Here is a 21,885-nt window from a genome sequence, read left to right on the forward strand (position 1 = left end):
TGAAAATTAGAAAAATAGCCCGAATTTGCACGGCTCTGATACCCGCTGGAAAATATCTGAAAAGCTTAGGTTAAAATTACTCTAGATTTTTTTATGTTTTGGAGCAGCTTATAAACATAAAAATTCAATGTTTGATACCAGATTTCGAATTCCATACCCAATTTATTATCCTTGAATTTTAGTTTTTCATCATTGACACAAAATCAAGATTCAATTCTTAGGTTTGCATTTCAAACTTAAATTAGTTGCATTTTCCATATTCGAATCACAATTAGTCAATTCGGGATATAAAGGAAAAAACTTGATATTGTGATTTGGATTTAAAATTTATATTTCTAACTCTTATACAGAGTCGGAACTTCAGAAAGTTTCATAATGGTGCTCCAGAATTGGATTAGTGGCATTTTTCGCAATTTTCATTTAAATTCACAAGTTGAATTTCGAATAAATAACTGAAGAATTAAATCATATTTAAATCTGGAAATTCAGATTCAAATAAGAGATTTCAGTATAAGGGTGCTGATACAAATTACGCTTTTTGGTTAGTAATTAGTTTGTAGGAATTATTATCTAGAGATTCCAAAATCGTTTTAAAATTGGGGATTCAGATTTGAACTAAGGTTCAAAAGGCGGGGTTCAGCCTCGGAATAAAAAATTATAAACTCAGATTCAGATTCAACTTGAAGTTAAGTTTTACAATCAAGATTGACATAACAATGCGATAATTTTATTAAGGATTCAAATAGCAGCATTCATAATTTTAATTCATGATTCAAAATTAAATTTATATTCAATCAGAGTCAGTTTTGAACCACAAACCAAAAGAAATCTCAAATATAAAATAAAATTTGGATTCATTGAAAAATTTAGATTTCAATTAAAAAAATATTCACAAGATTCTTATTATGAAATTTAAATCAAATTTTCAAGTGTAAAAAAGAATTAGGTAGCATATTACTTGCTAATTTAAGTAAATACAAACAGTTTTCATAAAAATGAAACTTTCAAATCTCTTGTTTATTTTTTAAAACTTCACTAACAAATTGGCAACTTCTAGGACCCATTTTTTGAAAGTTAGGATTCAAAATAAATAATCAACTTTTAATGTAAAATATCTTAAACCTGAATAATAAGTTTTATATTCTTATTTTTTTCTATAAGTTATGTATGCATTGTTCAAGCAAACTCTTATAGAAAAAAATTTGTCACCAAACCCCTCCACAATAAGCCGCGTCTTCCTATGGCTCTGCATGTGAGTATACAAATAAAGGGTAATATGGACGAATTTATGTGGCTCATTCTTGTATTAGTGAGGCGCGTGTTTTTAGAGACGGTCAATTTTAGAATCCCAGAAAGGACCATAATTTGGAGCAGGAGGCCAGAATAAGGAGCATTTCATTCAAAATTTTTAAAAGATTTATTTTAAATACTCAACGCTTTTCAACCAAGCCAATTTTTCACTACATTCCATGCTAGTAAGCAAATATATTTGTCGAAGGACATTCAAAGGTGCACATTACAGCAAGAACCATTTTTGGCGGTTCGACAAAGCATTTTGAGCTTTCAGACAAATTTTCATTGTTCATTTAGATGAACTATAACTCTGAAAATTCGTTTCGAGACCCTAATACCAAAATTTAAAAAAAAATAATGTGAATAATTATGTGGTATAGATTTGTATTTAGGAAGACAGTGGGGAATCTCTGGAGCCACTAGCGGCTCCATCTTAATGATTTCGCAGTCAGATTAATGGTGATTATTTGATATCGACTTGAAGGGGAGTTGTGTACATTCAGAAATTCATGGAAATAATAGGACTGGTTCTATATGCTGAACCGATCGTTCGAACAAACTGATTTCAGTAAGGATTGCTAAATTGGTAAGTTGGTAATTTGGGACAAGTTTTTGCGACACCACAAAAAACAGTAGAAAAAATATGTACGTGTCGATGGAAATCGGTATTCGGTATATACCGAATCTTGACCAGAAATATGCTCAAAAATTCAATACGAGTGGCTGGTGGAAATGCCTCTAAAGATAATTCTGTCGTTAATTCTAAAAGGCTTAGGTAAACTAAGGTTGCCAGATTGCCCGGATAAAAATTGTTTATTCACTTTATTTGGCAAATAAAAAAACAAATGGTTTTGTTAATGTTTTTATTGATGCCTCCTAAACTTAATTTTTGTTTTACAAAAATAATCAAGAAAGATTTTTTGGAATCCTAAAATACGATTTCAAATCAATTGATAAATTTTGGTAAAAAAATCAATTTTTTTTTTTTGTGAATAATTTCTGGGTTTTGAGTAAATTTACCCGCATATTGCCAGGATTTTTAGTCGTAAATTTTGAAATCAATTGTCCGGATCTTACTAGGATTTTATATAAAATTTGTCCGGCCCGTGCTGAAAAATTTCTAGCAACCTTAAGCTAACCATAACTGCATAACTGGTAAAGTTGCCATTTACGTATCGACTGATTGATCATTGACATCAACAGATGATCTCGAAGCAAGAAACAAGGCTTATAAAAAAACATAAAAAAAATTTACCTTTAAGTGTATTTTTTTTGTTCATCTGTGAGAAATCGATCTGACCCTAACGAGACACGAGTAATTGTAATGACAATCTAGCCTCTAACATTTTGTTATTTTTTTTCTTAGCGGCCCACCACACTCCCCCACACCAAGAAGCTCATTAGAGCCCCCTGGTAATGGACACTAACTGTTCTCAGCACGTCTGGCAGCAAAAGGGGAAATATAAAATCGCGATAAAGATTTAATCATGCTGAGAACCTACAAAAATTATTTAAACGAGGGAATGTAACGATACAAAAACTAAACTACTACATGAATCTCAGTGGAAAGATATTTTCCTCTTAAGGGATACATGCGTTTCTATTATTAAAGATACAGTTCTGTTAATATTTTTAGGCTGCGACATCACTTTTTTTAAATTATTTTTACGCACATCCTCAACAATTTGTAGTATTGGAACCCAAGCGAATTAAAAAAAAAGCTACAGAACGCATCAAGTGATCCAATCTGTTATACAATCTGCACAACTTTGTGAAAAAAAATGATAACCTAGGTAGCTTGCCGGTTGTTGAAAATTTTAATCAGCGCCCATCTCAGACAGATTCCACAACTGAACTGATAAGATAGTGATAATGAAGCAAGGAAGGCAGACAGACAATTGTGAAAAAGTTAAATCCACTTCACTCTGTTGTAATCAAACAACTAAGCTAATAATGACGAGTAGATAATCATTCTTGTTAATGAGTGAATCGGATGTCTCACTATGAGAGGTGACAATGGGAAAAATGTCACCGAAATTAATTAATGATTACGTCGTTAGAGTTAATAAGCTTTTCCTGATAATCGTTTTGAGTGTTTATGATGATTGATTTATTTTTCCCGGAATAAAAAATAGATATGTTCGAAGGAAAAAACAGTTATACAAGTGTCGAATTCTTATGATGCGATCCAAAATATAAAACTCATGCAGCATTTGTCAAGATTACTATAAGATAAAAAAAACTCATGCACTAGTAATAATTGAAAAAAAAGCGAGATTGATTAGTTTCTTCCACCAGCTTACGCAGTGGCTCAAAATTGCTCAACAATATGTGAAAACAATTCTTGAGAGATGAAAATAGGGTCTGTAAAGTGTGAATGTCTTCAACGAAATTGAAGGACTGTCCTCAGAGTAGCAATATCGAGATACTTTGTTAAGTGTGGCGGACTTTGGATTACACTAACTGTTGGAAAATATTGATAGGCATAATAATAAAAAAAGCTGATAGATGTGTATTAATTGTTGTCATGAAGTAAGACAAAGCATTGAAAAATTAAGAAAAATCAGTGTCTAAAGAATAAAGTCTCAATATATCATAGATGCCAGAGAGAAGAAGAGTTCTTCAATAGATTAAAAAGAAACATAAGAAAATCAAGAAAAAGACCGTTAAAGATTATTTTAAAGTCCAGCTTTCTTCGAGACATCGTCACTTTACGGGCGATAGAAAAACAAGAATTGAAATCTATATTGTTCTAAGCCGTTCTAAAACCTCTGTACGTTGCCGGTATGTACTTACTGAACATCTTCCTCGATGAACATTCTTGATGCACTTGATTTATTCTTGAGTATTCAATTTAGCCAATGATAACCAATGATTGCGGGAATCCCTGGGTGTATTGTAGAATTGTGTTTATGAGTCACTCGGGTAAAACGTTTACCCCCGGATTAAATCCGGTAACTATTCGCCGATCGAAACTGGATGAGACCCTCAAACTAGCGTATGAACAGTTTTTTGATGATGACGAGAACGCCACAACGGACACAAACAAAGGTACACTTTTTTATCCACAGGACAACCGAATAGGTCTTAATCCGTGTCACTCACTTGCTGTTGACTCCTTGACCGTTTCCTTCACTCATTTCGTTTCTCTCTGGGGAGGAAAATTTTGAGCAGTTCCCAATCGAATTTAGCAGGATATAGAACCTTCACCTTAGGGAAAGATATGACCCTTCCAATAAATATGTAACTCTATGTACACACACACAAAAAAAACCAGCGCTGGCAGAAAGGGTGCACAGGAGATGCGAAGATTTTTGCGCGGATGATGATGCTCTAGCTTCAATTTGCTTCGAGAACTATTTATCCAACAAAACTCACAATCTCGGATCCGGTACAGAGCTCATTCTGTAATGGTTTGTTTTTCACAACCGAAAACTTATATCCGGTAGGTTTGATCTTTTCCGCTGAAGATCAAACTTTTTTGGGCCTCAGCTGAACCGTTAGCAAAGTTTCCAGAACCTGAAATGAGCGAGAGAAAAATTTACGTTAGTATCAACTCTATAGAACTATAAATTATGTATTTTATTAGCAACTTTAAGAACAGATGAGGATTAAATTAAAAGGGCAAATTTTCATATTGAACCCTCATAAAAAAAACCGCCTTCGGTCATCGGAACGTTCAAGTGGCGACTATTTAGCGGTGAAGCAATATTCTTCTGACTGGAACTTAACTCATAGTGCGCAGCTAGATAGGAACCGGTTCCGATCTGGGTTGTCTAGTTAGTTAGCTGGAAACTTCTGAGTCTCCGGTTTTTTTTCTAGCATCACGTGTAGAACACGAGATTCGGAAAAATGTCCTTAAATTATCTCTGGCCTTTGGTAGACTAGGTCAAATGATATGGATGTAATTTGCTGCGACAGCGCCATGTTAATTAGTGGAACCTATGGTGTGGTCAAACTGATCTCATTCGTCGAGCAATTGTTGATGTTGACCTAATGTATTCAAAAATTAACCTGCTGGTTTCTTATTTCGATATACATCAGCATCTCAAGTAATTAATTTTACTAGTGATTTTTTCCAACGATATTTATAAGGTAAAAAGAACAATGACTAACTCCTCGTTTACTTTCTGACAGAACCAACTTAATTGCAACAAAATAAGAGTGTCCAATTTTTTTCGTGCTCATCCTTTAACTGTCTGACATGTTTTTTTTTTTTTCTTCAAGTGTCTTCTGAGAGCAAAAGCGAAACGTAGAGTAATGTGATAAAGTTGTTGCATAAGCCAGTTAATGGGCTAAACTGCACGTAAGAAATGCTAACCTCAAGGAAAGCTGTTTATTGCGTTAGTTTATTACGATAGTTTCGTTTTTTATTGACATACAAAAAATTGGGCTCCCTTATGCAACAGTTCCTATACAAAACCAGAGCACTGCAAAAAATGCCTGTTGAAGATCTTGAAGATCCTTGACATATTTATGGTGATTCTTAACAGAGTATTCCTTACATCCTGGCAAAATCCGGTTATTTTTAAATAAAATCCGGGCTACCGGGCCGGGACGGACTGTTCCTAAATTTCGAATTAAATATCCGGACAAACCCGGATAAAACCGGGTAATCTGACAACCTTTGTTTAACTACAGTATAACCCATAAAAAGGGCGATTTTGAAGATTTTTGAGGAATTTTTCTTTGTGTGTGTATTAGCTCTGAACTTCATCTGTCAATCGACGTAAACAATGCAGTTGTTTAGTATACGCTATATCGGAAAAATATGTGTGTTAAAATTGTTATAATATAAATATACCCTCTTTCAAATTAAATTTCAACATTATTTAAAGCCAACCACTTTTCATGGCGTCTGAGCTTCTATGTTGTATCGAGTTTAGCCGCCGACTGTGGCTTAAAGGATAGCGTTCAAGTCTTCTTAGATAGAGATCATGAGATCGAGTCTCGGCCACGGCACACATAGTACTCTTTCTGTGGACTACTGGTGGTCTTAGCATCAGTACGATGCTAGCCATTAAACCCTTGAAAGATGTACGCTTCAGTCTTAAGTAGAATTTAGATCTCTTCAAAGAAACATGAAGTTTCACTGAGATCCTATACAATGAGTGTGTCCGTTTTTAAATCTAAACATAATTTTATAGTTTGAAGGTTGAAGGAGCCACCCTTAAATAAAATAGGAGGAATCTACAATACAACAACACTAAGACACTAGACTGAGTCGATTTGGGGTTATTTTTGAATTTCTCAAACCCTGGGGTCTTAAAAACTTCATTTTGGTCCAAAACTCATTCATGATTTTTTGCAGAATTTTTAAGTAACGTTTACATGAGTAAATTAGCACTTTTAGGTTTGTATGGGAAAATTGAATATTTTGTACTGAAAAATCAACATTATTTTTGTTTCTTCTATGGAATCGAGCCTCCTAATAGTTTTCGTGCCAATTAATGAATTCTTTAAAGAAAATTTTCCGGTGAACAACTTTGTCGAATATCATAACTTCATATATTTTTAGACAAAAAAGTTATTAGCTGTTTAACAGGTGTAAGTCTTTTGACATTGATAAACCATAAATTCAATTGACATCACTGCTGGGTTCCCATCGAGATATTGCATGATAACTTTTCATGCAATACTTCGTGGGGAACAAGCAGTGGTGTCAGTGTGAATTTATTGTTTATCAATGCAAAAAGACATACACCTGTTAAACAGCTAATAACTTTTTTGTTTAAAAAGATACGAAGTTATGATATTCGACAAAGTCGTTCAGCTGGAAATTTCCTTTAGAGAATTTATAAATTGGCACAAAAACCATTAGCAGGCTCGGTTCCACAGATAAAACAAAAATGATGTTGATTTTTCAGTACAAAATATTCAACTTTCCCATACAAACCTAAAAGTTCAAATTTTCTCATGTAAGCGATACTTAAAAATTCTGCAAAAAATCATGGATGCGTTTTGGACCAGAACAGAGATTTTAGGACCCCAGGGTTTGAGAATTTCAAAAATGACCCCAAATCGACTCAGTCTACAAAGCCACTAAACACTAAGATATTGTTTTGGTTGATAATATGTATGTTACATTTATTGAATATGAGGGTCTTCTTTCATTAAAATAGGAAATGTCTATCATCAATACAATATATCATCCAATTTGGTTAAAACTGGTTTGTCAATTTAAAAGATCGTTTCATTAATTCAAAACGCTTACGTTTATAAATTTTTCACAAAAACCCTTCAAGAAGTGTTAAAATTTTGTCAATTTATTTTATTTATTTTGTATGAGAGCCCCTCTTTCTTGGATTTGGAGGGATTTGAAACTATTATAAAAACCATTCTTGATCTCGAAAACGGCTACACATAAAATTGCACGTTGATCGGTTCAGAAGTTTCCGAAAATTGTCCGAATTGTGTTAAATTTCTCGTAATTTTGTATGGGAGCCTCTTTTTAAGAATTCGGAGGGGATTGAAAATTTTATAGATACCATTTCCGGTCTCGAAAATGGCTACACACCAAAGTTCTCGTTAATCGGTTCAGTAGTTTTCGATAATTGTTCGTAGTTTTCGATATTGTTAATTTTGTAAGGGAGCCCCCTTCTTTGAATTTGGAGGGGTTTTAAAGTATTATAGATACCGTTCCCTGTCTCGATAATGGCTAAACATCAAATTTAACGTTGATCGGTTCAGTAGTTAACGAAAATGGCTCGAATTGTGTCAAATTTTTGTTGATTTTGTATGGGAACCTCCCATTTTTGAACTTGAAGGGGTTTTTTTTATAGGATGGACAAAATATTTTTCATAACTCTTCATTGAGCATAAGAAAACTTTACAGATAGAAAAAACGTATTTTAAGTTCCGAAAGTGTATAAAAACATAAAAATATAGGTAGCCCAAAGGTTCTCAAAAAATGTGACCCACGATTCCCCACAAGCTATGATTTGCAAATTGGTTGAGTTTTTGTGATTTATTGATGTTTCATCAAAAATTCTTTTTCCACGTGAAAGTACATGACAAATCTAAGATCATAAGCGTATGAGCATATTTTTGTTATGAACTTTAGGTTCCCCATCGATGCAATTAGCGGGTGCATGTTTAATTATGTAAGTAAATTTATTTAAGCTCGATAAATAAAGGAAGCATATGATGCGTATTTAAGTCAACAAAATATAGAAAAATATGTTAACGCAAAGCGACGGCGATGGCAGTTGGATTGAGATTCTTATCTCAACACACATCTGAGATATTCAAAGTGGTCCACGTTACCCCACTCTCCCCTACATATGTCTTAAAAATATACACGCATTCCGAGACTTTTTGATTAGGTGTATCGAAACAACACTATGTAGAAAAAGGCAGGGCGAAACTAAAGGAATGTGCAGATAACAATGCATTGTGCTGATTTGGTGTAAGTCTCAACTGCACAAAATAACTGCGATCGAGTTACTAAGAAAGACGAAAGCCCACGAATTCGCACAAATCAGATCAAAATAATGTTGCATCATTCTCAAACTAAAACATAAACAATTCAAATAGTGCTGGCTCAGTTATCGATACCGTAATCGTTTTCGGTAAATCGTAATATTTATATCTTGACTTGTCGACATTTGACTGTGTAAATTCCATTCAATCTCTTTTTTTAATCTTTCGTACAGTTTATCTACACTATTCTCAGAAGCTTAAAATTAAAAACACTCCTCGTTAGAGAATTCATTGAAAGTGGAAAAAAGAACGACAATTTCTCAATTCCCTCGAAAAAGATGCAAATATCATCTGTCGGCATCCAGCCCAAATAGTAAGAAAGCTTCATTTCAGAAAGATGTAAGAATGACATACAATGTGTCTTTCTTTTGACCGACTCTACCGACACGACTCTCAATCAATCAATCAACTGGACGGACACGGGACACATATCGTCGTCTTCTAAGCCACTTCTGATTAGGGGCGAACTGCACATATTAAATCAACTTCCAACCAGCAACCAGCAGCAGTTTGCAACAGATTGTTATCAGCTCTGATTGTCTTTGGTGTTAAGTGAGTGTATCCGGTATTAAGATGCACTTGAAGTTTGAAACTGATGTGATCTTTGAACCCTAGTGGGTTGTTGGATGAAGATAAAATACGTTGGAGGACTTTGTGCTTCCAAAGTTCAATTATGGGATTAACTTTGATACTCTTGTTGAGGAAGGCAAACTTGGAAGAAAGAAAAATCAAAACACTCCAGTTAAGGTAGAAACCATTTTGCGGAAGCTGGTTCAATTTACAACTTAGTACTAAACGGTAAGCACACCAATGTCTGCTTTTCGCTATCCATTAGCACTTGCTGGACCATATGTGAATTTCTTCACATAGGCGTTTCAAAATCCCAACCGTTTCCGCATTTATCTCCATTTCCATTTTATGATTGAAAACTCATATAATCAATCCTTCTTCTGTAGCCAGAACGACTTATTGCTTTGAATAATTTAGCGAGAAAAAAAAAGGTTATCTCTGAAAATCGACAGCTGTAGTTTTATAACAGCTACTCCTGCTCCCCAACGACCTTCAACAACGAAAAAAAAACATAACCTCCCTTGCCATGACTGCGACTACGTCAGCTGTTGGTCGAGACAGCCGAGTAGATGGCGCACTGTGCGGAACATCTCGTCTGTACTTTGAACCCTGACACGTGATTCTCGTTGGCGCAACTCACGCGCTAGTATATTTTTCTCTACTTCTCTCTCTAATAATAATAACAGAAAAAACCAAAACTCAACGTAGACTAGAGCGTAAATATCGCACGATACCTATAAACATGCTCTTGTGACGAAACGTGGCGCGCTATTTACAACGTTTTGGTCAACTATGTACGTGTTTAGTTATATATTTTGAGAGCGGTCATTAGAGGTAGCCACAGCCATATACTAGTTGTAATGTTGGATAAACGCATCGAGATATCAAAACGAAGTTGAAGTTGTATAGTGGCTTCTGCGAGATTTTGCCTTTAGGAAATGCTTTAATATGCGCCCATCACCCTTTTAAATGATCCGTTTAGAAGACGAAATCGTTTCCGGTGTGGTTTCATCGGTTATGTGGAGCGATCTCGACGGAACGACTGGTTCGACGAGGAGTGTAGGAGGGTGATGGACGAAGAAAATGCCGCGCGGGCGGCAGTAGTGCAAAGAGGCACCCGTCGAAATGTGGAAAATCACCGACAGCGGAAGAGGCAGCGAGTCCGACTTTTCCAGGAGAAAAAGCGCCGCCTTGAGGAGGAGGAGCTCCAGGAGCTGGAGCAGCTGCATCGTTCCCAAGAAACACGAAAGTTCTATCAGAAACTCAACGCATCCCGCAAAGGCTTCGTGCCGCAAGCCGAAATGTGCCGGGATAAAGACGGGGGTATCCTGACGGACAATCGTGAGGTGATCAAAAGGTGGAAGCAGCACTTCGATGAACACCTGAACGGCGCACATGCAGGAGATCAAGACGGTGGGGGAAGGTACATCGCCGGCGTAGCCAACGACGAAGACGAGCCACTCCCAACGATGAGTGAAGTTAAGGAAGCCATTCGCCAGCTGAATAGAAACAAGTCGGCTGGGAAGGATGGCATCGCAGCTGAACTCATCAAAATGGGCCCGGACAGGTTGGCCGATTGCCTACATCGGTTGATAATCCGGATCTGGGACATAGAACAGCTACCGGAGGAGTGGAAAGAGGGGGTAATATGCCCCATCTACAAGAAGGGCGACAAATTGGACTGTGAGAACTACCGAGCGATCACTGTCCTCAATGCCGCCTACAAAGTGTTGTCCCGAATCCTACTCCGCCGCCTTACGCCACAAGCAAACAGATTCGTGGGAAGTCATCAGGCCGGCTACATGGAGGGACGGTCTACGACGGACCAGATATTCACATTACGGCAAATCCTCCAAAAATGCCGTGAACACCAAGTCCCTACGCATCATCTATTCATCGACTTCAAAGCCGCATACGACACGATCGACCGTAACGAGCTATGGAAAATCATGGACGAGAACGGCTTTTCCGGGAAGCTGATCAGACTGATCAAGGCGACGATGGATGGAACGCAGTGCTGTGTGCGGATTTCGGGTGAATTGTCGAGTTCATTCGAATCGCGCAGGGGGCTTCGACAAGGTGATGGTCTATCCTGCATGATGTTCAACGTGGCGCTAGAAGGTGTTATTCGACGAGCGGTGGGCGAAATGCGGGGCACGATTTTCAACAGATCCAGTCAACTTATCTGCTTTGCCGATGACATTGATATAGTCGGCAGATCATCTGCGGCGGTGGAGGAGATCTACCGCAAACTGAAACGCGAAGCAGGAAGGATTGGGTTGATGATTAATACGTCCAAGACGAAGTACATGCTGGCCAGCGGATCCGAGACCGACCGAACCCGCTTGTCCAGTAATAACAAGGTCACGATCGACGGCGACGAGCTGGAGATAGTCGAAGACTTTGTCTATCTCGGCTCACTGGTGACTGCAGACAATGACACCAGCCGTGAGATCCGGAGGCGAATTATCAGCGGAAGTCGTGCCTACTATGGACTCCACAAGCAACTGCGGTCGAGAAGACTTAGCCCTCGCACGAAGTGTAACCTGTATATGACGCTCATTAGACCGGTTGTTCTCTACGGGCACGAGACATGGATATTGCTCGAGGAGGACCTGCGTACACTCGGAGTATTCGAGCGACGAGTGTTAAGAACCATCTTTGGCGGCGTACAGGAGAATGGAGTGTGGAGGCGAAGGATGAACCACGAGCTCGCGCGCCTCTACGGCGAACCCAGTATCCAGAAGGTGGTGAAGGCTGGCCGGATACGCTGGGCGGGACATGTTGCGAGAATGCCGGACGACTGTCCTGCAAAACAGGTGTTCGCTACGAATCCGGTAGGAACAAGACGAGCGGGGGCGCAACGAGCGAGGTGGTTAGACCAAGTGGAGCGTGATCTGGCGAACGTGGGGTGCCCGAGAAATTGGAGAACGGTTGCTATGAACCGAGTGAATTTTAGGAATTATGTTCGTCAAGTTATGTCGTGAGACGGTATACTATGTAAATAAAAAATAACGTTTCCGGTGTAAGAATCTAAACGAGAATAGACAAGACCGTTGAAAAGAATAGATTTGAATAAAGTAAGTAAAGTAAGTTTTTTTTTATAAAAGGGTTAGGTTAGAGTAGGATCAACGAGAATGAGAGAGTAGGGAAGACAGGAATAGGGTAGAACAGAGTAGCCTAGACAAGAATAGAATAAGCAAATAATAGTAAAGAAAAGGTAAAAAGAAGTTGAGAAGAATGGATTACCAAAGGTTTTAGTATAGTGTAGTATTGAGCACTTATACATTTTTTAAAAAACTTTTGTTTTTATTGTTGCACTTCATCACCATTTCAGAACATAAAAACGTATTGATGGTATTTGTCCAAATTAAATTGGTCCTGTTATAACGAAAACTTAAAGGTAATGTTGTTTCTAAAAACCGTTCGATTTTGGCACATGTGAATGTTGTCAAAAACGAACGGGGTCTGTAGTACCAGGATAGAATCAAAGTTAAGCCAGAAAATAGTCCGAATTGATCGGGTCTTAAATAAGGTCAGTGTGGGGAAAGAATTGGGCTTAGGAGAATCAAAATAGATCCACAAAAACTCCAAATATTTACCTACATAAGATTATTACCAGTGTAGAATCAAAATGAGTACCGTTAAAAGTACCCTAATAGTACCAGATTTAGAACCAAAGTAAAACCAGAACAAAATAAGACTAGATTGACCATTGTACGGGTTAAAACTTAGTCAAACTTGTTCCTGAATACTACGCAATAAGCATAAGGAATAGGATAAAGTAAACCAAATCAAAGCTACGGTATAATCAAAGTCCAGTTAACTGTCAAAGCAAGGCTTGATTTGAACAAGATTGAAGTCAATATACTCTCAGAGTAGTTTTAAAGGAAACTAGAACAGTGCCAAAGTATGATGATAGGGTGTTCCATTATGTCTAAGCACGATTTAAACACAACCCTGCTTATTCCGGATGATGTTTAAACAGTTGATTTCTGCTGTGTGTTGTTTTTTATAGTTCAACTTAAAACCACAGAGAACAGACGTACAAGCTCGAACATAAAATCTTCAAAAAAGTGTGTAAAATTTCAAATGCTGACATTCAAAAAATACGTTGAAAATTGACTTGAAACAGTGCCATCTATTGCGCCGTTCAAAAGTTACAAATCAAATTATCAAGTGCCCAGTTTTCGAAAAGGCGAAATCGCATATGAACTCATCAATAATTAAACTAATGCCGCCTTAAAAAAGACGGTTTCAATTTATGTTAGATAAATGCGATATGAGTTACCTTTGGCTGCACAAAATTTCACTTCCTCTATTTCTGCACTACTGAGGCAGTCAAAATAACTTACAGTTTTGGTATAAGTTTTGGCACTTCTTAGACGGTCATCGTCAGACGTCGAATCGGCTATATCCAGTAAATTAGGAACAATTTTGACGATCAGTCTCACTAATCGGAACTGATTCAGAGATACCTCAAAACGGGCTACTTTCGAGTATCGCTGTTGCATCCCATGGTTCAAAATTTAGTACTTCTTGCTTGAAGTTGAAGGAAATAGCGACGAAAGTGTCACAAAACTTCAACAGCGATTTTCTTCAAACATGCTAAACAGTTCATACGACCTGTTCAAAACTGATCAAAATTTTGTTTTTTTTTCTCAGTTTGGTTTTGACAGTTCTCTTTGGTATTTTTGGAGACAAAAATAGGTTCAAAACGGTCGTTGGAAATTTTACACAAGTTTCGTAGGCTAGCTTGTACGTCTGTTCTCTGTGTTAAAACTCTGTGTATCGTGAGCACTTTTCATAATTTTCATGAAAAAAAGAAGCATTTTCCCAGAAAAGCACAAAAATATCGTGCACAAATGGTGTACTTTTCCCAGCATTTCGCTGGGTTAGTTGGCAAAAATGGAAGAAGTAAGCATTGGAACGGTCTAAAGACTGTTGAAACTCACTCGCGACGACCGAACGACCGATGTTTACACCGCGGCGATTATTGTGGACTAACGAACGAACCGCGTGGCAAATGTAAACAATGACAGAGAGTCGCAAGAGAGAGAGAAAGGCAATTCGCTACTGTTCTAGAATCGACGAAGAGTTAATTCGTAGTGTTCACTGGAATTGTTGCCAGTTGAACAGATAGAGAATCATTAGGGAAGTGTTGTCAATATGATGGACGGATTATCCAATATATTAATCACTATCGTAACCTGACCTTTTTACAAGACGTGACGAAAAAAAATATGTTTCCGATACGCAATGTTCCGGAAATCAATCAAAATAAACTCTCAGGATGCGATTCTTGTTGGAAAAAAAACTTATTTAACACTGCAGTATTACCAATCGTCACAGCGTCGTTATGCAAACGCGTCGGCAACTAGATTTATACATGAAAACTGAAGTTCAATGATATGGTTACAAGACGACGAAAGACGACGTCTATCAGAGGTGATTGAGATGCCTGCTGATAGACTCTGAACGTCGATCACTCAGTTAACATTGGTTACTTGACTACAGACTTTTGTTGATTTTTGTATCGGTGAAGCTTTCAATCAGTTTGCTATCAGACGTCCAGAAGAGAAGATGAATGTATGTAATGTAATGAGCGGTCAGAAACGTTACCAGTGCTACCCCCTGAAATTCGAGTGCCCGGGGCAATTGCCCCCATTTCCACCCCTCCCCTCCCTTAATCCTGCCTTGCACATTTTCCTATAATTTTTTTTTTTAACTGGGATTTCATTTGCCTTTAACGTTTTGAACCTACAAAATCAAAATCTTTTTCATCTCGTAGCTGGCAGTTGGTACACCGGTTGGAAGGTTATGAGAGTAACCGAAAAAACACCGTCAATCAGTTATCTTCCATTTTCCACCTAGTAGGGCCTCGGTGCATTTGAACCGCAGTAATTCTAAAAGTAATTTTAGTACCTATAAGGTCGTTATAACGATGCATAACAACTTACAGGTTAAAAACTGATATAGTATCTTAGGGGAAAAATAAAGAAATAACTGATGATAGCTTTCAAGAGCCGATCAGTAATCATACCTATCAATGCTGAGTGTGGAAGGCTATGGACGTTGGAGGCGCCTCTCATTCCTGAGATATTCGAATGCTACTGGAATAAATTTGTTTTCACCCCAAAGCAACGGCGCTGTGAATTGGATATCAACACGATGCTAACTAAGTGACGAACGTTTCAATCGCACTAGCAACCTACGAAACAACATGACTGCTTTGCTTTAATCATCGAGTTCTATTTTTCAGCTATCATTGAAAATGAGCGATTTCCGGAACACTGCCGATACGATATTGGGGATGAATAAACCAATTGGTTTAAAATCCCCAAAAAAAAAAAGTCAGGCTTCGCTTGTTCGCTTTGTGGTAGATCCCGAAGCTGCTCATCACATCGTATGTGACGAAAGGTTGGTAGAGGATATCTCGAAGCTAGCCACACCGATCGAGCTGTCCACAGACAAAACTGATGAGTCAATGGAGGCGAACAAAAAAAGGCACTGTACCGCTTCAACCATGGTTAATGGTAAAATAAAGAAAATTAAATTATATAATGTTCTTATTATTCCTGAACTAGAGAAAAATCTCCTTTCGGTTAGAATAAAAGTTACTTTTACTGATGGTAAGATCACAATTACAGACTTTGGGGAGGTCATTTCTCAAGGGTCAGAAATTGATGGTTTGTATTCCCTGGAATTGGTTCCGGATATAAAAAAACTCCAAGGTTTTGCATGGAAAGAACTTAACTTGTCACAGAAGACTGAGCAATGCTGGCGTAACCACACTTATGACTTAGAAGATGGTAAAGGAGAAGATTTTTGCATCGAGACTTCCAACAAAAACGAAGTTTGCGAAAGCTGTTCAGCTGGGAAACAGTCAAGCAAAAATATCAAGAGTCTGCAAATGCCGAGGTCGAGTAGGCCACTTGAATTAGTGCACTCTGACGTTTAAGAATACATGGAAGAAACCCCGTTTGAAAGTCATAGATATTTCGTGACGTTCACCGATGACTACTCACATTTCACAGTAATCTACCTAATGAAACGCAAGAGCGAGGTTTTTGAAAGTAGTACGTTGGAAGAGATTTTCAAGAATTTTGCAAGGCAAAAGGCGTCCAATTGGTTCTAACAGCACCGTATACTACTCAACTGAATGGCGTGAGTGAAAGAATCAACAGAACGTTGATGGAGAATGTACGAGCAATGCTCTACGAAAGTGATCGTCCAAAATCGTTATGGGGAAAAGCTGTGTTCTGCGCAGCTTATCTCACAAATCGATAGCCCATACGAGCTCTTCTGGATAACAAGACACCATTCAAAATGTGGTATGGCAAGAAGCCTGACTTGAGCAATCTACGCATTTTTGGCTGCAATGCATATGCTCTAGAACCTAAAGAGAAGAGGCAGAAATTGGATCCAAAGACTTATCTTTGTGGATTACGCAAACAACGGCTACATTTGATACAACAAGTCCTCACGTACAGTAGAGATACACAGTAGCGTAATCTTTGATGAGCAAGAATTGCTAGATCGTCGAAATGATCTTGTTCATTCTACAATTTCGCAACCAGCAAGCCAAAATATGCCAGTAATAGAATCCGAACCTCCAACAAAAAGTTCAAAGGCGTCTGAGAACTTCGTGAGTAACGAAGATGAGCATCTCGTGGGTAACGAGAATGTTGACGACGAGCCCGAAGTCATCGTGGTTAACGATGAAGATTCAAAATTAATACAGCTGTTTACGTCCGAGAGTGCCTGGATCGTCCTCCGCTGTCCATGATCAGTACTATTTTGGCCTGATTTTCATTAGTTCACTACTCAAAGTACACGATGGCTCGGTACGAGTCCAGATCGTACCGAAGGAGATCAATCCGCCAAATTTTCTCAAGCGAGACCGAATGAAACCTATTGGGCCCTTACCAAATCGTTTTTGAGAAAACAAATAAAGTCTGCAGATTTCATCAAAAATTTCGAAAAAAAAAGTGGTCAAAATCATCTCAAATCAGTTTGTACTGAAGCTTACGAGCAGTCTGGATCAAAAATTTGATCACTGGCCTACGAATGATTGAAATAAGTTTTTTTTTTATTGATTCACTATAAAAGAAGACTACAAAGAACATAAAAGTGAAAAATGGGATTTGCTCCTAAATTGGGTTTATACTGTTCATTTTAAATCAATCTTGGACGTAATGGGACACCCTATTGAACCAAAGTTGAGCTGTAGATGAAAATCAGAGTACTGACGGTACTCATAGCAATACCAGAGTTCAGCTAGACTTAAATGGTATGACACCAACTACCAATTACTTACTAAAATAAAACTTTTCTTTGACTCTACAGCTTAAGTATCAGAAAACGTAAAGGTCGTGCATATCAGTAAAATTAATCTTCGAGAAAAAAATCTTTGCTTACTTAGGTAACGTGCTCGGGATTTGTTCTAAAAATATTCCACGAGAGGTGCGTTTAAAAATTGCTGCAATCAATGCCCAACTTTAGAAATAGATTACTTTGGCTACAATTTATCGACAAAAAAGGCATCTGATTCAGGTAACATAACATAACAAGCATCTGATAAGGACGTGTGTAGATTGTTCACCAGGATAATAACTCGTAATTTAACTGATAATTAAGGTTTTTATTGTGGAAACCTCAGTTGCATGTTCGATATAGGAAGGAGGGAGGAAGATAATTTGTAAAAGTTTTAAAAAATGTTCTCAATGGAAGCTTTCTTGTTTTAAGACACAAAATGCGACAGAAGGACACAATACCTAATCCTATAATAGTTTGATGTTTATTCAATACTTCAAGTGTAGACCTTTCATCTAGTGTTGAATTTCTCATTCACACTAGAACTTCAATGTTTTTTCACATATCACGCTAATAAAACAATGCATCATAAAATCGTCAAGCATGTATATTCCGATCTAAATCCATGTCGCAGTCGATTATTTCAACCATTTCTAAAACACTTCACAGCGTTGCGTCGTGGGCCGTTGATAACTACTGCGTCTTATCGGGCGCGGCTCCTCATCAGCGGCCAGCGGATGCAAGTCTGAATGTTGCACTAATTAATGCAAAACGTTCACTCTAGCTGAGGTATCGGGCGCGTTTAATTCACACGCGCGCCGTGACCTCAAGGTTCGTCGTTGTTGATAGTTACAATTACCGCGATCTAATTGCCGGGAGGTGTTCCGAGCAATCATACGATGCATAATGTACATTTCGTATGGATTCTAGAACAGTTCCGTATCATTTTCCGGATTACTCGAGGAAGAACATTGATTTGTTATTTGTAAAATGTAATACCCTTGAACAAGATACTATATATCTATATATATAAAAATGAATGTTTGTCTGTCTGTCTGTTACTTATAGACTCGGAAACTACTGAACCGATCATCGTGAAACTTGGCATCTAAGGGTTTTTGATGCCGGGGATGGTTTCTATGATAGTTACAAACCGCTCCGACTTAAGGGAGAGGGGGCTTCCATACAAAACATGTCACGGTGTGTTTATAGAAGATGTTTAAAAGAAAAAATACAGTAACTCTAATTTCTTCAGAAATGGAAAATTTAGCCTTTTTTGAATCATTTTCAGGCAAAATTAAAATATTTGGTCGGTGAGTCCCCATACGTTTTGATTTTTTGAAGATTTGTTGTCCATATTTAAAAATTTTTATCTGTAAAATTATTCCAGTGCAATGGAATAGTAATTTTTTTCATTGAAAATTTATTTTTTTTTATTTTTATTCAAGTTTTTGTCATACTGAAACATTAAAAAATTTCAACGCCTGGAAAAATAAGTGATTTATATTTTCTGAAAACTCATTTTTAAATGAACATTTTTTTAAAAAAATTTTATTATTTGTGATATCATTGCTATAATTGGTGTTATCTAAATGTAACTTGAATTTATATTCGTATGTGTAAATCTTGGAGAACTTATTCTTGTTCAAAAAATGATACAGGAATAAGAACAGTTCAACACCATTTGATTTGTTTCCCACAAATTATTTAAAATCTTTTCTTTTTTCAAAATTGTTCTTTAAAATAGTTCCACCATATGCAGGCTCTGGTGCATATGGGTACGCCCTTTAGAAAACATAAATAAAATTTTTGATGACACCACTCTTTTATGGCATTTTTTAACTTTGTTTATCTTAGTTTAATTTTAGACATTTATTAGCAGACCAGTTTTTAATTAAATTTAAAATATAAAATTTAGTTAATAGTTAAAGTACTTGCACTGAAATCCGTTTAGCTTTCGCTACATAACATTTATTTTAAATTTATTTTTCTCATATTTAAGTGAATAAATTTTCTATCAATCATTTGAACTTCATTTTTGCTAAAGAATTGAAGTATTGATGATATTTTGGAATTCATGATCAACAAAAGATGAAAAACGATTTTTTTAAAGAGAAATTTTAATTTTATCGACGGCTTAAGACCAGATTTATGCGTTTTATATTTTTTTTTGTTTTATGCGTTTCTATTGTTTATTCAAATATTATTTCTATAATTTTGACCATCATTGGTATAAAGTAAAAAGGGTGATGATTGCTTTACTGTAACATCAATGCTTCATTGAGGTTCTATTTAATAATAAAGAAAAACTTCAGTGTACAGTTGAATAACTAAAATAAGAAATGGATGAACAAAATATGATGAGTCTTACGCGCTGCAGGCTAGCTTACTATCGATCATTTGCAATTCACTTTCGCAATTCACGACAATTCTGTTGATTTTTGTAAATTTAAGATCGGCAAAAGGTTTGAAACGCATTTTTTGGAAAAATTTCAAATTTATCAGAATTTTAGACTAATATATTAATAAATATAATATATTAATAAATATAATAAAATTATTTCCAAAAAATACTATAAATTCGATTTAAAACAAGGGATTCAAATTTTTTAAATAATATAGTGGTTTGGAAACCATAGAAGCTTTGATTATTTAACCTTAACAGTGATGCTCCTTGAATAAAATGGAAGAATCACAGAGTACAGCAGGGTTACAAAAATTTGATTGGAAAATGATTAAATAACTAGATTACAGGAAACCCCGGGTTTTTCATGATCATTGTATCAAAAAACAGTAACAAATTGAACTAGATTGAACTGCTGTAGCGATTTGCTTTGAGTCTGAAGTGCAGATAGAATTTTGAGACAATTAAATCAGGAGAAGTATAAAAACTAATTTTTCTTTAAAAATTGTTTTAAACGGATCGTTTACTTTTGAATATTGATTTTCTTAATTTATAAAAGCTTCGGTTAAGACAAACGTTTCTACTCTAGATCGCATCACGATACGTGTTTTCACAAAAAAAAGTTATAGCGCTTCCTAGTGTTAACTGATTTTCCTCAACATTCAGTATTTTTTAAATAAAATTCCCTCCAGTGTTGCCACAATCAGGAAATCTAATGACAGCAATGGATTCAGATGGATTCATATAAGGATTTAAATTATTCTAGATAGTTCTAATAATTTCAGATAATTTGACTCTCTCAGACTGCTGACAGGATTTGCCAGCCAATATTGAATTTTAAGGATTAGAATATACTTTTTTGGCATATTTTTACGTTTAAACAGCTCTGTTACTAATTAAAATAAAAAAGAAAAAAAGGGTTTCAAAGTTTCTGATGACATTGTTGAGTTATTTGTTTAATTTAAAAGTAGTGAAAGTCAAAATTAAGATAATAAGCATCTGTGAAATTATAAAATACTAAAAATATATTTATTTTTTAAAAAATTCAAATAGAAAATTTTCAAAAAAATGTTTTGTATGGGGAGTCACCGACAGAATATTTTAATTTTTGGTGAAAATGAACCGGAAAAAGCTCTAATTTCAGCCCATGCAAAAATTAGCGTTACTGTATTTTTTTTCTTTAAGTCCTTCTACGAAACACACCGTGATGTAGTTTTTCGAAACAAATTAAAGTCATGACATCCATTTTCTCGAGGTTTTTTTTCCTTTGGGCGGTTTGTTTTTCGTCTCCATGGACGAGGCGTCGCGAGCCAACGTCGTGAGAGGATAGTAACCATGGCATAGCATACTGATCAGTGGGAATATTTTGGCGCGTATTTCTCAACCAAGCATTATTTTCAATGAAAGGGGTGGCGATATGAAGCCTTGATGTGATTTTTTTCCTACTTGATTCCTAGCTCATTTGTACAGCACATGGCTATGAATGCCGCCTAGATGTGACCCAGATTGACATTTTGCCGATCGAATAAAACATATACCTACAATTTTTTTTGCCAAAATCAGAAATTGAAAAGTCATGGCATCCATTTTTAAAGATTTTCTTTTCTTTGAGGGGTTTATTTTTCGTCTCTATGGTCAAGCAAACGTCGTCGCAAGTGGATAGTAATCAAAACATACTGTTCATTGATCGCTGGAAACTTTTAACAATCAGGCGCCTGTCTCAACCAAGTACCTATATTTCTTATGCACGTGGGGCTGATATGCAACCTAGATGTGTTTTTTCTTGCTTAATTGTACACAGCACGTGGAAATAAATGACG

The 21,885-nt window shown here is 36.5% G+C and overlaps 2 protein-coding genes across 12 annotated transcripts in view; both read right to left on the reverse strand.

Annotated features, from left to right (window-relative positions):
• LOC129751039 (long-chain-fatty-acid--CoA ligase 4-like) overlaps positions 1-4,794 on the reverse strand; it is a 44,139-nt gene extending 39,345 nt beyond the window's left edge. The window contains exon 1 of one of the 3 annotated variants that reach the window (XM_055746289.1): positions 4,672-4,794. In XM_055746289.1, the coding sequence (XP_055602264.1) occupies positions 4,672-4,697 (26 nt within the window). In that variant the 5' untranslated portion in view covers positions 4,698-4,794. Of the gene's footprint in view, positions 1-4,089 lie in introns of all 3 variants that reach the window. The other 2 variants (XM_055746288.1, XM_055746290.1) reach the window with 2 other exon arrangements.
• The window catches only part of LOC129751042 (uncharacterized), a 525,666-nt gene that overhangs the window by 302,256 nt on the left and 201,525 nt on the right, over positions 1-21,885 (reverse strand). The window lies entirely within an intron of this gene.

This window comes from Uranotaenia lowii, chromosome 3 (genome assembly GCF_029784155.1).
Source record: "Uranotaenia lowii strain MFRU-FL chromosome 3, ASM2978415v1, whole genome shotgun sequence".
NCBI lineage: Eukaryota > Metazoa > Arthropoda > Insecta > Diptera > Culicidae > Uranotaenia > Uranotaenia lowii.